Here is an 18,162-nt window from a genome sequence, read left to right as displayed (position 1 = left end):
CTGTGTAATTTAAAAACTTAAGTATTTTATCTTTACTTCTAAGTCTTATTTATTTCATCAAAGGTACAGAGGAAGAATTTGGAGTGCATTTTCATCAACACTGGGTGAGTAGAGTTATATATATATATACACTATATTTAAGACATAATATACTTTATCAGCAGGCCAACAATTCACTTAACATCATATGACTTGAAAAGTAATAAAATTTACATAATGACCTCTCTCAACACAAATCTCCTCTCTTTTCCTTTTTGAATTAATGGAGGTGAATAAGAAAATTTACGCAGGTTATTTACAGGTCAAGTTTTCAGAACTTTGGAAAATAATTTTTATGGATTTATCTCAGAATTCTAGTAGTAATTTAGAAGATAAACATAGTACAGAAGATGCTAACTATATATTCGTGCAACATATTTAATTTTAATTTTAAAATTAAATTGGTAACTTGACTAGGAATAATGCACATGTATAGTATCTCTGACTACCCAGACAGTATTTTTTGAGAGATATAAATGGAAACATGCTATCTAAACCACAGTCCACTGCCTTAGAATGAATCATACTACTCTGCATTGTTCTAGAAACATAACTGAAGCAGACCATCTGTCTTGTCTTTTAGGTTTTTACCTACACTGCCAAAATATCCTGGAAATTACTTCACAATATAAGACGTCAGGTACACTTTCTCTTCACTTTCACTTCTAGAAAACTAGAAAATAACTGAATAAACTGGCTGTCTAACATGCTGCTATTTTTGAGTGTGGACTGAAGGACTTTGGCTTTAAATCATAACAACCAAAACAGGATGTAACAAATAATGATAAAAAATGCTTGCAAACAGTAATTTTAAACTGCACTTTTGCATATACAAAGATGATTTTGCATATACATTGAAAACGATGGTCTGAGATTCTTATCTATTATGAGAAACAGCTTCAGCTCTATATTATACCTATTTTTCACGTGAACTTAAAAAAAGAAAACTTTAAATTTAAAGCTTAGCTTCAACTGTTCAGTATTCAGTATAATTCTTCTGCTTTTCACTCCTTAATGTTTAAGCATTCTAAAGCTACTGCTCGATATCAAGAAAAAACCCAAACATACACATTGTATGACGTATGGCCAGATGGTGTAGTTTAGTGATTAATATTTAGGTCTACATGCAGCCATAGTTAACATAAATTATCAGAAACAAGCAAATGGATTGAACTTTAATCTTTCCTATTTTCCCCACCAATCTGAACCACTTTGTGGCCATACCATCCTCCCATAAAGCACCATTTTGTCAAAAGAAAGTTAATGTGTATTTCCTCAGACTTAATAGCCACACTCTCAACAAAGAGTTGAGTGATATTGGCAGACACATTTCAGAAGTGTGAAAGACCAATAACTCATGAATAACAAGTCTGTGCTAACAGTTTTAATGAGTGCTTTAATGGTTTAATGGATAGCACTTTAATAGGATTTCTAGTATTTTCATTCTGAAAGCTTGCCTTCAATAAAGCTGTCATTAATAAAGAAATGGATTTCTTCACAGCATAACTGTGTAGTATGAGCGCTTTGTGCTAAAAAAATAAAAATATTTGTAATACAGTTACTTTCCTCTCATGCTTTGACAAATCTTTCATCTAGTGTGCTCTGAATGTCTGGCTACTTAAACAAATGTGATCAGTTAGTGGGAAAAAACTTGAGCAATATTTACTATCACAATGCACCATCCATAAAATAGTTCATTGACTAATAACCATGGTAACCAAAATGTTCCGGTGGTAATCAAACCAGAAGAATTTCAAACAATCCCCCTCTGCTAAATGATGTACCTGCTCACTCACTGTGCAGTTTTCCTTTACACCACTTAAACAAGAGGCAAATGTTCCCTGATGTGTCTTCCAGGACTAGATCCTGGTTCAGCACTAAGGAAGGAAGGAGTATGACAAAATGTCACCCCTCCTGCTGTGAGCTGATATGTGCCTGCCTGCTCTGGAACACTGCTCTTCTAAGGGTCACTACGGCAGCAAATTAGAAGCCAGCAGTTTTAGGTTTCTGCTGAATGTGGGGATGGATATATACTGCACAGCTTTCACAAGGAAGGGGAAGGAAGCATGCCTGTAAAGCATTTTCAAGCACTGTAGCTGCACTGTTTGTGGCTTGAATTAAATCACCAATGACCACTGCTTCACAGAGAAACCTAGGACCAGGTAGGCAAATTAGAATGAAAAAGAAAAATCGGAGAGCCTGTCAATGCAAACAGACTCAGAACAACTGGTGAAGGTACACAGCTATGCAGAGAAATGAACAATTTGACCCTCTTTCACCACTGTCAGCAACTGTGAGGAGAATTTCATACCATAGCTGATGAATCTATAATAGAATGCTATTGTATTATGCAGGAGACTTGCTAATAGAATCAGATTTACAAACTGCATTACCAAAATGTGAATGCTAGATGAATGAACATTAATTCATGATCATGGCAATTTGTCAACCGGAATTGTTTTTTTTAATTAAGACAGAGACTTCCCGATTGCACTGCAAAGGGTATAATTTTCAAGAATATGGGAGGAAACCTCCACATATGGCTAAGACTTCTTTTGAACTCGAATATGAGTTTGCATCCTGGCCCTAAAAACAATTAAAAATGCAGATGATTCATTTTTTGTTAACTCTCAAAGGGAAGAGACCTAACTGTTCAAGACTAGCATGAAATACAAAAAGCTTTTTTCCAAAAGCTTTTAAAATTTTCCCTCAAGAGAAAAACTCATATTTTCTCCACAGTATTAAGCTAAAATTTCTATAACTTAATGAAATGATGCAAAACCTGATTCCAGTGGAATCAAACAAGATATATAAGCTTACAACTAAAGGAAATTTAAAGAGGAAAATAAGCATTATTTGAAAACACCCTTGAAGGATATTCTTTACTTCAAAAAGCTATAAAATCTCTAGTTTTTAAAAATTAATAATTTTGGTTTGTATTTCTTTATCACCAGTTTAAACATAACCTACCTGTAATTAAAATAGTTTGACCATGATATCAGAATGGATACAACACCAGTTTTAATGGAAATAATTTTGTATTGAAAATTGGGGATTACAGTCAACTTCAGGTGGAAAATAAGTATCAGGATGAGATGAATACCTGAATAATGAAAGAACTTACTTTGTTTAAATATTTTTGTGGTTAAAGCTTCCTGTTTGTTTGTTATACATAGTGTATGAAATGCAGCAGGTCTTATAAACTAAACTTTATAATTGTCTCACATGAGACACTATGCTACTTTAAATTTTAAACATGCTTTTCATCATGTTTTTAAAGCACTGTCCACATCTTTTATTTCAAGGAAAGAGCAGAGTTAAATTCTTAAGTGATTTTGCTCTATAAGGCCCTAAAATTATTGCAAATTAATATCTCTAAAGAGCGCCTACAAAATTCAATTTTATCTAGAATGACCTAGTTAGTTTGTCCTCAAATAATTTTTCTTGCTTCAAGAACACTGCTTTTCTCTTTCTAGACATATCATTGCCATTTTGGGCAAAATAAAACTAATATTTATCACAGTATAGAATCATTAAATTATTAGTGTTGGAAAAGATCTCCAAGATCATTGAGTCCAACCTTTGCCTAACCACCAGCAATCCAACGATAGCACTAAATGTCACACCCAGTTGTTTCTTGAACACTTTGAGTCACAGTGAATCCACCACCTCCCTCCGATCCAATGTAAAAAATTGTAAAAAATTTTCAGTAAAAAATTCCTCCTGGTGTCCAAGCTGAGCCTCCCCTGGCATAGCTGGAGGCCATTTCCTCCTGTATGGTCGCTTGTTGCCTGGGAGAAGAGGCCAAACCCCACCTGGCTATACTCTCCTCTCAGGCAGTTATTTGACTAACTAAACTGTGTCTGTGAAATTCCTTGGCAAAAAACCAGTCGGTATCAGACCAAAACACTGCATCCTAATATGTAACACCACCTTTCTTTTATTTGATTAATTATATAAGCATAAACAAATGCTGTTATCCCAATGAAGCATTCACAGCACAAAGGAAGGAGATAAGACTCCACTCTAAATCTGGACTAGCAGGATTTCAAATTCCTGCACTATGTCTTTAAAGTTCTTTACCATAACTATGCTTCTGGCTCAGATACTACCCTAGGTGGAACTAAGCACCAAACAACCTAGGTGTATGCAAGTGTATGTGCTATTAATAAGACAACTTTTCATCGTTCACTGACTATACTAATTGTTTCTCAATACATGGAGCACATCCTATGAAAGTAAAGTCAGAAAATCCCAATAAATGATGTTTGTAATATTAGAAAGAGAAAACCGTTATAAGGAGAAAGAACAAAACCATATTTTTTCTGGAAAAAGAATTGATTTTTCCACATGAGTCATTTTTACCTACAATGATATAACAGTTAAGTGCAGCTGTTTCTTTGATAGAGATTCATTCAGAGGATAATTTGCTCTTCCTCGACTTCTAAAATGTATTATATTGATAATAAGTTTTATATGTGGTTCTACTATACAATATTTACTTGTTTTAGTATGCAATGTTTATGTTGTTGCAGCTTGATATACAAAAAGAGAAATGTAACATATTCAGTAAACTGTGTTCCCATCACAAATTTAACCAACTGATTCTGAAAAGCTACAATAAAAAAAGTCAAGTTTTCCAATATTCAGTTTTAAAGCAAAAGACTGGCTGCAATTTGCAGAAAGAAACCTGACGAGTGAAAACATTAAATTATATACAGCTTCTTGTATAATTTGTTATCCAGTGTATAGATACACATTCACAGTAAATCATGCAGAGTCTCATAGTGTAAATTTTGTGTTGTAGTGACAGATTCTCATGCAAATATAGTATGAATCTGAATCCACTTCCTTAAAGGTGTGGTTCTATGTACAAACCACAGGAAAGAACTCTTAAATTTTTACAAGTCTCAGAAATCTGAGGAGGAATATATTGGAGGAATATATTTTCTGTTATGCCTTACAGGAGGAAATTACCTTACAAATACATCATAAAATAGGCAGAACATTACTGGTTTTATTCAGTTTATCTCCATGACCACTTTTTATTTTTAAATTATGAAGTCTCAGATAAGAAGGAGATACAATATAAAGGTCAGTATCTTATAAACACAGATTTTTGCTTAGCAGCTGTCAAGTCCATATAGGCCCTTACATTACATAAAAATACCACTGAAATTGCCAAAGTCAGCAAAAGCTTCCCAAAAATAAGCGGGGGTCAATCCTGCTTTAAATTAGAGAACAGAAAATAACTGTATGACATTAATGGTATGATATTTGATATTAACAGAGTAAATCAACATTTTTTCTGGCTTGGGGATTGCAAGCTAACAAAAAATTAATGAAGCATTATGAAAAATTTATTTTGAAGCAGAAATGAACCTCTTTGAGCAGTCGTAGCACTATCGTGTGTTAACACTACAGAACCACTTTATGTAACACATGAATTGTAAGTTTATTTGAACCTTGCCACAGTAATAATCCTTGAGGCTTGACCCCTAGAAGATGGTATTCAAGGTAAATTTGTGACAGAAGTACAATGGAAGAAATCTCTATTGTTCTGCTGAGATGCTGTAAGAGCTGGGATAGATGCCCTGAAGAAGGCACTATGGAATATTTTCTGAAAACTTGTAGCAGTAGGAACTTGTCCAGTTGATGGCACTGAGCCTTAGAAAACACATAACTAGAGGCTGTTCTACACTGGAGAATACACTGTTTTCAAGACACAGGGAGGTTTGTCCTTCTGAGGAGAAAGTGGAAACAGGAAAGAAGCTATATACTTCCAAAAGGAATAAACCGAACTTGAATTGACTTTTGATCAGAAATTCGGATCAAAAGTAAGTGGATGGAACATGAGCAAGGATGGAAAGGGAACAAGTAATCAGCTGTTTCTTAGAAAATTAAAAGATGTGTTGTGTGGTGAAACCAGCAGTTCTTTTGAAGTGGCAGCTGAAGTAGGTTGTGCTAAAAAAAATAATTTAAACATCCTTTTGAAATGGAGCTAACTTCCTGATAGAAGGAAGAGAAGTCAGAGTCTATCAGAAAACCACCAACATATATTTTACTTTATGGCATCACAACGTTATCACTTACTTCAGTAAGTGATACATACAGTCAATACATCTTTGAAGAATTTCATCCATGCAATGCAAACAATTACATAAAAAGTAAAATGAAACAATTGACTGTCAACGAGGAAAGGGCATTATTAAAAAAAAAAACAACACCAAAATTATCAGTGGTAATTGATGAAAACTCTTTGCTTCCCTAAACTGTAATTAATCGGAGGATTTTGCTGGTATCAATAAAGGTCAGTAGTTTTGGGCTGCATGTTACACCTTGAACTTTTGAATATGAGAAGTATCTCTTTTTCTTTCTGTCTCACCAGCTCTAGTGCTATCTGAAGTGATAATGACTGAACATTACCATCTGTACCTCTTTCTGCCTTGCAATCAGATCTAAAAAGATTGTTTAAGGGATATTAGTGAGAACTGCTGCTGAAGTAGAAGGTCCCAATCCCTGACCACAAATATGCCCACCACTTCCTATTGCTGGCACTAGAGCTTAAGCAGACATGTGGTGAGCTAGTTCAGGGAACTGATCCAATTGAAAGCAGCAAAGAAAAATAAAACAATTAGTTTTCAGCTGAATCTATTTCCTGAGATAATCCTTGAACAGCTGCACATCTGCTAGTGCCAGGACTGGCACAAGAGAGACAACAGGAATGCACAGCCAAGACACGGAGATGACTTACAGTGATCATCAAACTGCAGCTTTAGTCCACTGCCTAGCCTAGACCATGAAACTAAATAGCAGGGCTTTTCACTAATTCTATTTCAAAATGGATGAATCTTGGACTAGATGGAAATGAAGTAGTATCTCTAAAGCTGTAATTTCAATGATAAATGTTGAACCTTCTTGGGCAAAGCAGTATGAATGAAGCTTGATGTTGACCCACAGTTGTCCACATTCTAATCTTGAATGTCTGACCATTCTGCTCCAGATGGTATGTTTTGTAAAGGTTAAAAAAAAAAAAAGTAGGAAAAAACCCCAAATAAATGAAGGAAAGAAAGAATGTGGAAGTTTTCCTGCTTACATAGACTAGAGAATCTTCTGCAGGGTCAGAAGATATTAGGAAATAAATAATGTAACTTATTTTTCAATATTGACTATAAATTATTAAAATACACTCTCACAATGGTTTTAATTACTTAAGTAAGAAAGAGGTAATACAAAACACCAAAAATTTTAATTTCTAATGCAGCTAAGAAAACCATGTCATGTCTCCACCATGTTCAAGATGTAGTGCAGCTCAATTGTTTATTTGCATAGAAATTATACTATATTATATGACTTGTAAATGGTTTGGGATTTTCTACACAGAAAAAAACAATTAATTTGCCCATGGTACAACAGAAAATGGTTTTAAAATTTGTACCAAATGTTATCTTTTATTATGGCCTGATTATTTATATGCTACAATCTTCATACTTAAGAACATAGGGTTTACACATAGAAAAATGATGAGATTCTCCCACATTTTTTGCGTGACAGCAATCCTAAGTTGTTCTTCAACAAATTTATTTCCAGGAATTGTTGAAACTGTATTTTCTTTTTAATTTCTAATGAGATTATTTCTTAAAGAGGTCTTAAGGACTTTCTGAATACTACATTCAATTAAAAAATAAGCAATTGTAGTTCTTCTTCACAGTACTTAGTATTAATTTTTAACATCTTCTGTCAAGAATTTTAAAACACAATGGAAATATATAGGGCTTCCATGTACCTTGCAGTAACATGTTACTATGAAACTAAAATGTGAATGTCATCTTGAGTGTTTTTTATAGCTCTGCCAGTGTCTATACAAACCTTCAAATGCAACTAATGTGCAGTCCCTAAAAAATAAGAGCAACTCAAGCTTTACTCCACCATGCTGAAAAAGTGTTGAAGGATTTTAAGCAAGGATTAGTGACACAACAGACCATAAAGAAAATACTGTGTCGGTGATCCCTCTCGGGGATATTAATCCTTGGATCAGTGACACGATCACCTATAGCTGATCTACAGAAGTACTTCTTTACTGATGGTTCAGGGTACACTTGATCTAGGTATTTTTGACATGGACAATATTTTGGGATTAAAGTAACAGCTATAATTTACAAGGTTCAGTGGATGGCTCCCTATGTCTCTTGAGCCACAAATTACTGACCTGAGAGGCTGTTACCGTCCACTATAGCAATACCTATATACTCTCTGGGTTACTGACAAGGTGGCTGGTAAATGATTACTGTCTTCCTGTTACATTCTTTCATGCTCCTCTAGACCATCGCTCCCAATTTATCAAAGTGGTATTGTTGACAGGAGGAAAATACAATGTCCTGAAACTGATACAATAGAAGAGACAACAAGCACTTGCAAACCCTTTTATCTCATGTAAAAAAAAATAAAGCAGTGGACTGAACCTTCTTTGGAGCTTTTGCTCTATGTGTCTTGTCAACATTATGCATAATCTAAGGATCTTTAAACTTCAGGAAAGGAAACTGTCTGTATATTAAAACAAGTCTATGCTGTATCATTCACACATTATTTCAAGTATGTGTCCATGGAATCTGCCTGACAGGTATCCTTATAAAAAGAGAACATGATTTTATGAGCAAAGGATCTACCCCACCATTGTAGCCATTTTACACCATTTTTTTGTCACAGTTTTAATATCGTACAAACCTGGCACCATATCAGAGAGAAGTCTTGGGAAACAGTAAGCATGACATTTAAAATTTGAATGGTAAAGAAGTGGGGAAAATTACCTCATATTCCTGTGAGAACTTCAAATTGTCATTTGCTTTCAATCTTTCAATGTGATCTGCAAGTTCCAAGATAGGTATTGGGGGATGACTGGCCATACCTGTTGAACAAGAAAGAAGAACAAAATTTAAAGAAAACTACAGTGATGGCATTGCTCTAAAATTTAGAAAATGCAGTAGTTAGAATGTCTATAAATGTGTACGTAGTAAAGATGTCATGTGTGAGAGAAGCAGGCAAATAGTTTGGTTACTCAAAGCAGGACATGCTCTGCATAGATGAGCTCTGAAGCCAAATTAAAAAAAGTCACCAAACGTATTCCCAAAGATAACATTCCTAGTATAGAGGAAAGAGCTACTGTCATATGAGTCAATGAGTTTAGCTAGGCATGGAAAAATGAAACAGTTAGACCTGATGTTGACCTCTGCTTTGAGTAATGACTCTTAATGCCATTTTAAACCCCTTCTACTGCAATGCATGAAATGAAAACTCCATTGAATTAGATGAAGAAATGTGAACTGAGAAACAGACACTGAAAGAGCCCTAAAGGGGAAACAATAGTGTTTTGACAGAAAACAAAGTGACTTATGCATAATCAAGAAAAACAAACTTGAATAATGAAGGTTACCAAGGTAACTAGAGACACCTGAACCTGCAAAGGAAATGGTAAAAAAAGAAACCTAAACCAATATAAAACTAACTTATAAAATAAAGCATAAAATAATGAAATGGAAAGATTGAAGATAATAATAATAATAATGATAATAATAATAATAATAATAATAATAATAATAATAATAATAATAATAATAATAATAATAATAATAATAATAATAATAATGTATCAAGGTATAGAAGACTGCGTACTCTAAATTAGAAATACTTAAGTATTTTACAGAATTCTGAGGTGACTGACATGCAGCTATGAATGACTAGAACAACATGCATCACTGCTTTAAGACAACAGTCACTGAAGACAACATTGGACATAAGACAATTAGAACTTCAAAAATGTTTTCACTAGTAGCAGATTGTAGAGGCAGGGGTTGTACAGTTTGGCTGGACTCACATGCTGACTGCACTAGTACCTTAATACATGCTTAATCTGAAATCCCATTTATCAACCCCTAAAAGTACCTACAATCTACTTCAGGTGTAAACATCTTTGTCCACTGATGAAGATACTAAGTGCAAAAGAAGAAGAGCTTGGAATTGGAAGTACAGATGGGTGTGTAAGGGGGTACAGGGACAGCAAGGCAAAAAAAAAAAAAACCAAACCAAAAAACAAACCAAAAAGACAGAAAAGATGTGGGGTCAACTAGAACAATCTGCCAGCATAAGATTTGACAGGCAAAATTTTGTGAACATCTTTATTTCAAGCTATCAGTCTTCATGAGCTTTCTCCAAAATGCTTACATTCTTCACTTCATACTTTAGACTATCACACCTAAAATGAAAGTGAGGTTTCAATAGCTTAGGGAAGAGATCAGAGCTGGCAAGAAAAACTTAAGCTAGTGAACCCCAGGATCTCTTGAAATTACAAAGGGAAAACACTGATGACTCAAGGGGGCTCAAGCTGGAAGGCATGTTGCACAATGCAGTTTGCTTTGTCACCGTGGCTTTCAAGAGCATGCCTACGACAGTTGACTAGCATTTTCTTTAAACATAGCTGAAAATGACCACGTGGCTGCAACACAGTCACGCTACAGTATGTGCTTTAATTCTTTTAATTCTTCTAATTTTGTTTTTAATTCCTGCTTTCTTTTGGATTCTTTGACATTTCGAGCATCATAATAGACTCCAAAATAATGTCCAGCAGCACTGGCCCTAATTCTTCTGACCCTATATATATGTTTTAGGGAATCTTCATAGCACATCTGTGATGGCAAGCCATTAAAGCAAGTTGTCAGTCAACTAACAAAGCAGAATATTCAGATCAGTGGGGAGATTCCTTAAAAATTTTGATTAAAAAAATTAGTCTCTAAGTACTAATTTATTTGCTGCAGCTCTGCTTCTCTCCCATTTTCTTACAAATTTTACTTAGGGCTTGGCTACTCTCAAAATGAGATCAGTCATCTAATAATTAGACGGATTGATCCAGATCAAGCACCCCTATGGAAAATATGTGGGTGAAAAGGCACAGGAGAACTCTAGATTGATCCAGAAATGGAGGTGGACTGATGTACATCTAAAACAGTGCTTGAACAGAGAAAATAATAGAGACAAAGATGTTTAGACCTTTTCGAGCGAATCGTGGGAGAGAGTTATTATCATATAAGGACTGAGTGGTAGTTTGGCTAGAGAGGGAGGACACAGAGCCAATCAGGGAGGCGTAGGGGACTGAATTACTGCTCAAAGCTGTAAAAAGTAAAAGCCAATCGGAAATGGGAAACAAATTAGTAACAGCAGTAGACCATCATAATCAATCATCTTGTACATACAGGCACTTCAGACATGCACAAAACAGCGTCTGGCAACTCAGCTAAGATATTTAAAGGTACAGTTACCCTACTGTAAATAAAAAGGTCATAAACCCAGTGAGTATGAGTACTCACTCATCACACAATGAACCTGACTAAATCACCAGCATCATGAACACAAATCATAATAATTAACTTACTGTGAAGGAATATTTTTCTAAAGATGCTGAACATCCATTCTTTTTTTAAATTATTTTTATTTATATGATTCTCTGTATGACACTGGACATTTCCAAGGGGAGATTTCACATTAAAAGCTTTGTGTAAATTAGAAATTTGGAGGTAAATTTTTCTAAGGCAAAAAGAGGAACTACTTACAATTTCAGAAACTGACAAATTTTAACTGCATTTAAACCCTTCCTCTACATCTCATTTTCAGCAATTACACTTTGAATAACTTTCCTCAAATAATATTTGGCAGTTAACTTATGCAGTAATTGCATTTTTTCTATTTTCATACTTTAAATACATAAAATGGGCTCTACTGATAGAAGTAGTTATTTTTTAAAAGAATTGCTGGAGGGCTTTTGTTATGTAAACAGTCTGTGAATCATAACAGAATATGCTATGAATAAACATCCTAAGATGTCATCACACCTCATGCAAAAGCATGAGGCTTCAATTGAGCAGGTGTAGAACTTGACTCAAAAGATCCCAGTTAAAATACAGTTAAACTCACTTCTTTTTGTGGTTACAAATAAGAAAATACACTTATTTGATGGCACACTCCCACACCAATCAACATATGTCATGACAACACAAAAACTTAAAGACGAAACAGAGCTAAATTACAACAGGTCCTGGGACATGCTAAAAAGTCAAAAGAAATACCATGCTGAAACATGCTTTCAAATTCTCCTTTAAATATGGTATCTCTTTTTTTCTTAAAAAAAAGAGATGAAAACACCTGAAAACTCAAAGAAAAGAAAACCCCCAAAACCACCACATGCAAAGCACAGTTGAAATTGGACCCATTAAAATTTTTTATAACCAGTTTTGGTAGAAGATTGCCAAATGTAATTGATCTTATGCAGCCTAGTAGTAATCCCTTTGCATTAATTAAATAACAATGTATGGTTTGATTACAGTGTAGAATTATCCTCTGGTTAATCTGTGGTAAATACATGACTAAGGAACATGAAATACTATTTCTGCTACAATTTCAAGGAAAAAACTAAGAGAGCAAGGTCAGAAATCATCTGCATATTAACAGACATTAAACCTGTTAATTATATTTCCTTATCACAGCTAATCAAGTGGATGTTTTAGGCTTGTCATTAGTGCATTAAATTAGGATTTTGTTTGTTGTCAGGGTTTTATGATAAAGGCTTTTTGAAACATTTATGACACATACATTTATTTACCAATTTGGAACTGTAGGTTCACATACCCACAATAAACAAGAACAAAGTTAGAAATTAAAGAGCAAATCTGCTAGGATACAGACTATAATCTACATGAAGTGTAAATGTGACACACAATTGTCACAGAAATTTCTTTAGGAAACGAGTGGTACATTAGGTCCACATTGAATTAATTGTCTGTGACTTTACAAATGTCTCATTTTTATTTGGTAATTTACAGAACACTCTTCTACATGCGAATCTATGCTGCTTAAGATATCCCTTTATAGAAAAAGGAAGTAATAAGTAACAGTGGTTGTGGAGACTTATCCTTATCAAAAAGATAGGAAAAAATACCTACTTTAAATTCTGACATGGAAAACGGAAAAATGTAAGGATGACCTTTATTCAGTAGGAATTCAGCATTCATGAAAACTTGACAAGAATGCCTTTAGTACATGAAAATTACTGTTACTCTAAAATTTCATTTTCACAGAGCCAGAGCTAGGCCAGAGCTAGGCCAGAGCATGAAATTACAAAGACAAATTTACAGGACAATCTCTGGAGAAATATATCATTCTGCAACAGCTATTCTAAAAAAATTGCAAATGCATATATAATATTGCAAAATTATGCCCATTTTATTCAAGAATATTTTATGTTCCTCAAAACTTGATCAATTATCCTGGAATGAAAATATTTTATCTTTTTCTGAAACAAAGACTGAGCTTTAACAAGAAGCACTGCAGGTTCCACAGCCTCATAGCAGAAGCACCACCTCTGAGTGATGTGTAAAAGTCACCCATAGTGAGAATAGGCGAAACCTAATTTTCAGATCCTGATATAAAAATGTCAAATACAATACGATGTTCCAAAATCTATGGTCTAAAATCCAGAGGGGAAAAAAGGGATAACTTCTGTGAAGAGAAGACTTTTCAACTTCATCTAGCTAAGCAGATTCTGGGCTCCTCCAGGTTTCAAAGCAAAATGGGATATCAGAGAAGCGCTGTTTGCATCAGAAGCTGTACCTCTCTTAGGTGCCTAAATACTCCATGTGATAAGTGCATAAGAAGAGCTATATGTATGATGGCTCACTATGAGAAAGCATTTCAGTCTGTTTCTGCCATGGAGACAAAGCACAGTACTTCAACATTGTCACAATTCTCATAAACAGATGTTGAGTGGATAAACTGTGCAAAAAAAAATCCTGCTGTAGTGCAAAGCAGGTAACTAAATCCAGACATCATTTTTTCCACCTTTTTTTTGTTTGCACCCCTTTCCTCTGAACATGTTTTATGCTTTTTCTGCTTTATCATGGAAATAAGTTTGTGGAAATTCCTTAGCAACTCAGGGAATAAGTGAGCACTTATCTAATTAAAAAAAGAAAGGTCTTTAATTTAGAGCTGTTATAACTCTATTTATTTTTCTTGTATTTAAAAGCATCTTATTTAGTTCATAAGATATAATGAGATAATTGTTTAATTGGCACCCAATTACAAAAATTACTTTTAAGTGTGACACATTTTATAGTTAAATGGGGATAAAAAAATCAGTCACTTTTGAGGCATGATTCAATTTATTTCTCTGGCTGATTGTCAGATTGAAGTCTGCCTGAGCCTTGGATCTTCCAGAACCCACTCAAGCTACTTAATTTCAGTTAATTTTCTTCTGCACAACCTGGCTGCCATATTTGATGAAACCTTTTGTGAGGCTTAATTATTACCCCTTCTTTACCTTAACTCTCCCATGTGGCATAGAGACCTCTAAAATCTGTGCATGAGGTTAATGATTTTAATTCTGTGTTTCATAGGCAACTTGTAGAAAGGTAAGAATGTGACAGACTTTCTTCAGCTATTCCAGTTATGGAAGAATAACAGACTTAAAAATGAAATCCTACTGAGAGATTGGGTATTTTCATGTTTAGTCAAACAGAACTTGGCACGGCTGTGACCCACTCACTGGCATATGGGCTTATCTAACACATACACATTTTTGGATAACACACATGGACCTGGGATCTTGGTCTCAGATACAGAACTGTGGGATATTCCAAATGTCAAGGCAAAGTGTGAAATTTATCTATGGAGTTACTTCATTCAATGAGGAGGGAAGCCAGAAATAAATTTGATCCTTTCTGAACAAGGTAAGATAGGAAATTCTTTAGGTTAGAGCCCTTTAGATCTCTTTACGTTATTGAAGAATGTAGACAATAAAAAGTGAAAGGAAAGCAATATATTTCCTGCGCTGGTAGTTTATACTGTGAAATTTTATAACATCCTCATGCAGAATTGAAAATTTTATGACAAGTACAACATATTTGTACCAAAATGATTGTTTAAATACCACCAAAGATAAAATGTTGCTTTCTCATATTTTGTGTCAAGAATCAATACCTAATTTTCTGCATAGTAAGTAATTAAAAATTGTGGTTAGAAATTCAAATTTATCCCAAGGACTTAGGTTTCAAATGATTTTGATATCTGTATCCAATCAGGTCTTTCCTTATAGAAAATATATGATAGGATTTTTGGAATGTGGCTTTTAGAAATCTTTTAAACTACTAAAGTTTATGACAATCCATAATTTTGTAGAAGTGTTTCATTCACCTCTCCAAGTAAAAACTGCCAGTCCAGATATGCCAATGTGATTTAGAATTTTTTTCTCTAACACTTCTGTACATTATGGATTCATTCAAAATTGTTTTCCTCTCCCACTGGAAGCAGTTGGTCTGCCTGGAAAGCTCCAAGCAAACTGTGGATGCTTTCATAATCTAAAGAAATAAATCATTAGAATAGCAACTATGCCAAATAATCAACCTTGATGCACTTGTACTGATAGTATATTCACCACTCTGTCCTTTGTTTTATCTGTAGGCAATGTTGAGAAATGCCTCATTTTGTGAGGGCAATAGCAGATTTCTCAGTAAAAGGAACCCAACACATAACCACATCAGCCCTATCCCCTCCCCTCAGTTACCTCCTTTGCAGTACCTCCCATCTAGTTCTGCTACCTTGTAGAAAATAAAACCTATATATTTGAAAGTGAAAAACAACAAACCCAACAAAGCTGATATCCTGAATGTATAGCCTTTCTGTAGTTTCTCTATTTTCATGAAAAAAAATTGCATATTATTTGATGATGTGTTGGTGGTTGGGAGATGGATAAATATTCCCGTAGGAACTAAACATTGAAGTTTAATTTATTCAGATTTTAATGACATAGTAGCCCTAATTGAAGTTAATTTAAGTGAAATTCTGCTTTTACTAACAAAAGAACTGTAGCTTGATTTCACTATGATTGTTTACATGTTAAGAACATTTTAACAGAGTAAGTTAACAGTGTAACAAAGTAAGACAAATTTACTGGGGTTAGATTTTTCTCCTTCGACATTTGGCTGAGTAGTACAATGGCCTGACCTGTGTCTGGGGACCTTAAGAGGTACAATAATAAGGAAAAAGAATATAATTTGATGTATTGTATTTTTAATAATAATGGTAATACTCCAGTCTGTGAAAAGGATTATAGCAAAGGAGTTCCTAGTAGAAACAGATCACAGATGTTCTGCTCAAATAGCTTCACAGAAAACTGCAAACTTCACAGATAAACTATAGCCCTGCAAGAAAAAGTATGCCTTAAATCCTCTTCAGCTCTCTTCAGATCAATGACGTGGAATTACTGTGTCTACAAGTGCCACAAATTCTGCCATTTCTTAATAACTTTCTCAATGTAAATAAAAAATTAATTACAATAAATTAATTTTACATATTAGCACTTGGCAGCGGGGTTTTTTTCCCTCATGTTTCATTTTAATTATGATGAATACTAAATAAATAGGTAAGATTTTGCATCTAAATAAATGGAGTGCAGAAAATTAGGCTTATCTATCTAGTTATTATTCCATTATTTATTGGATGAAGAGGGAACTATAGTGACAATTGATGAGGTAAAGGCTGAGGAAATTAATGCCTTCTTTGCCTAAATTTTTAATAGCATATCAACTGTTGTGTGGGTATTCAGCCCCCTGAGCTGGAAGGCAATGAGGGGAAACAGAATTTAGTCTCCCTGATCCCGGAAAAAAATGGTCAGCAACCTGCTACACCACTTAGACATGCTCAACTGCGTGAGACTGGAGGGGATACACCTAAGGGTATCAAGGGTGTTGATCAAAGTACTCACTGAGCCTCCTTCCCTCATCAGCAGTCCTGCCTAACTGGGGATGTTCCTGTTGACTAGAGGTTTCCAAACAGGACATCCATCCACAAGATGGGCAAGAAGGATGATCCAGGAAACTACAGGCCTGTCAACCTGGCCTTGATGCTGGGGAAGGTCATTGAGCATCTGGCTCATCCTGGCTTCTGTCAGCAACTGTGTGGCCAGCAGGACCAGGGCGGGGATTGTCCCCCTGTACTCAGCACTGGTCAGGCCACACATCAAATCCTGTGTCCAGTTCTGGGGCCCTCACTTCAAGAAAGACATTGAGGTGCTGAAGCATGTCTGGAGATAGGCAAAGGACCTGGGGAAGGGTCTGGACCCTAAGACCTATGATAAGCAGCTGAGGGAGCTGGGAGTGTTTAGCCTAGAGAAAAGGAGGCTGAGAGGAGACTCTATGCTCCCTACAACTGCCTGAAAGAAACCAGGTGGGGGCAATCTCTTTATCCAAGTTAACAAGTGATATAAGGAAGAGGAAATGGCCTCAAGGTATGCTGGGGAGGCTCAGATTAGATATTAGGAAAAAATTCTTCATGATGGTAGGATCGTGAGTTATCAGAACAGTCTTCCCAGGAAAGCGGTGGAATCACTGGCGCTGGAATGCTCAGAAAACATGTGGGTGTCACACTTCAGGACATGGTTTATTGTTGAACATAAAGTTCTTGGCTTGCTTAATGGTTGGAGTTAATGATTTTAGAGATCTTTTCCAAACAAAAGAATTCTGCCATTCTAGTAAGCCATTTACTCTATCCATGATGCATCTGTATACAAATGATTTCTTCTTTTAGGCATAAACTAGACTTCAAGAACAGTATTTTTTCTTTTCATGTTTCAAAGATTTGCATGTATATTTCTTTCACTGTAAAACTCTTTAAAGTTTTTACAAAAGTGCTGAGTAACAGATAAAAACTTCACCCAGAAACAATGAGCTGCCACTGAAATTGTAGCCTTAGAAGGACACTGAATAAAACCTTTCAATTATTTGCATTTACTGTATTTAAGTTCCTATGCTAGACAGGTCCCAGAGCATGTCAACAAGATTCCCACACTAAGATGAAATTAAATTAGAAGATGTGTTCCTGAAACACGCCTGATTTGCCCCAGCTGCTAGGAGCAGTGTACTGGAACAGACTGAAAAAGCAAGGCTGGAGCAAAACTCAAGCCTCCAGACTGTTCCCTTTCTACTTCTGCCATGTGCATGAAGTGTGGGTCTTTAGCCACATTCACTGCTCTGCAGACACACTCCTTCTGGGGCAATATCATCTCAACAGAGTCATTATTTAGAAGAT

General features: G+C 35.1%; 1 protein-coding gene across 29 annotated transcripts in view; it reads right to left on the bottom strand.

Annotated features, from left to right (window-relative positions):
- PTPRD (protein tyrosine phosphatase receptor type D) overlaps window positions 1-18,162 on the bottom strand; it is a 1,161,500-nt gene that overhangs the window by 68,674 nt on the left and 1,074,664 nt on the right. For all 29 annotated transcript variants that reach the window (XM_030968017.1, XM_030968045.1, XM_030968047.1 and 26 more), the window contains one exon: window positions 8,847-8,944. In XM_030968017.1, coding sequence (XP_030823877.1) covers window positions 8,847-8,944 — 98 coding nt within the window. The remainder of the gene's footprint in view (window positions 1-8,846; window positions 8,945-18,162) is intronic.

This window comes from Camarhynchus parvulus, chromosome Z, assembly GCF_901933205.1.
Source record: "Camarhynchus parvulus chromosome Z, STF_HiC, whole genome shotgun sequence".
In the NCBI taxonomy this organism is placed as follows: domain Eukaryota; kingdom Metazoa; phylum Chordata; class Aves; order Passeriformes; family Thraupidae; genus Camarhynchus; species Camarhynchus parvulus.
The sequence above is the reverse complement of the archived record's forward strand: the minus strand, read 5'-3'. Positions and strand labels throughout refer to the sequence as shown.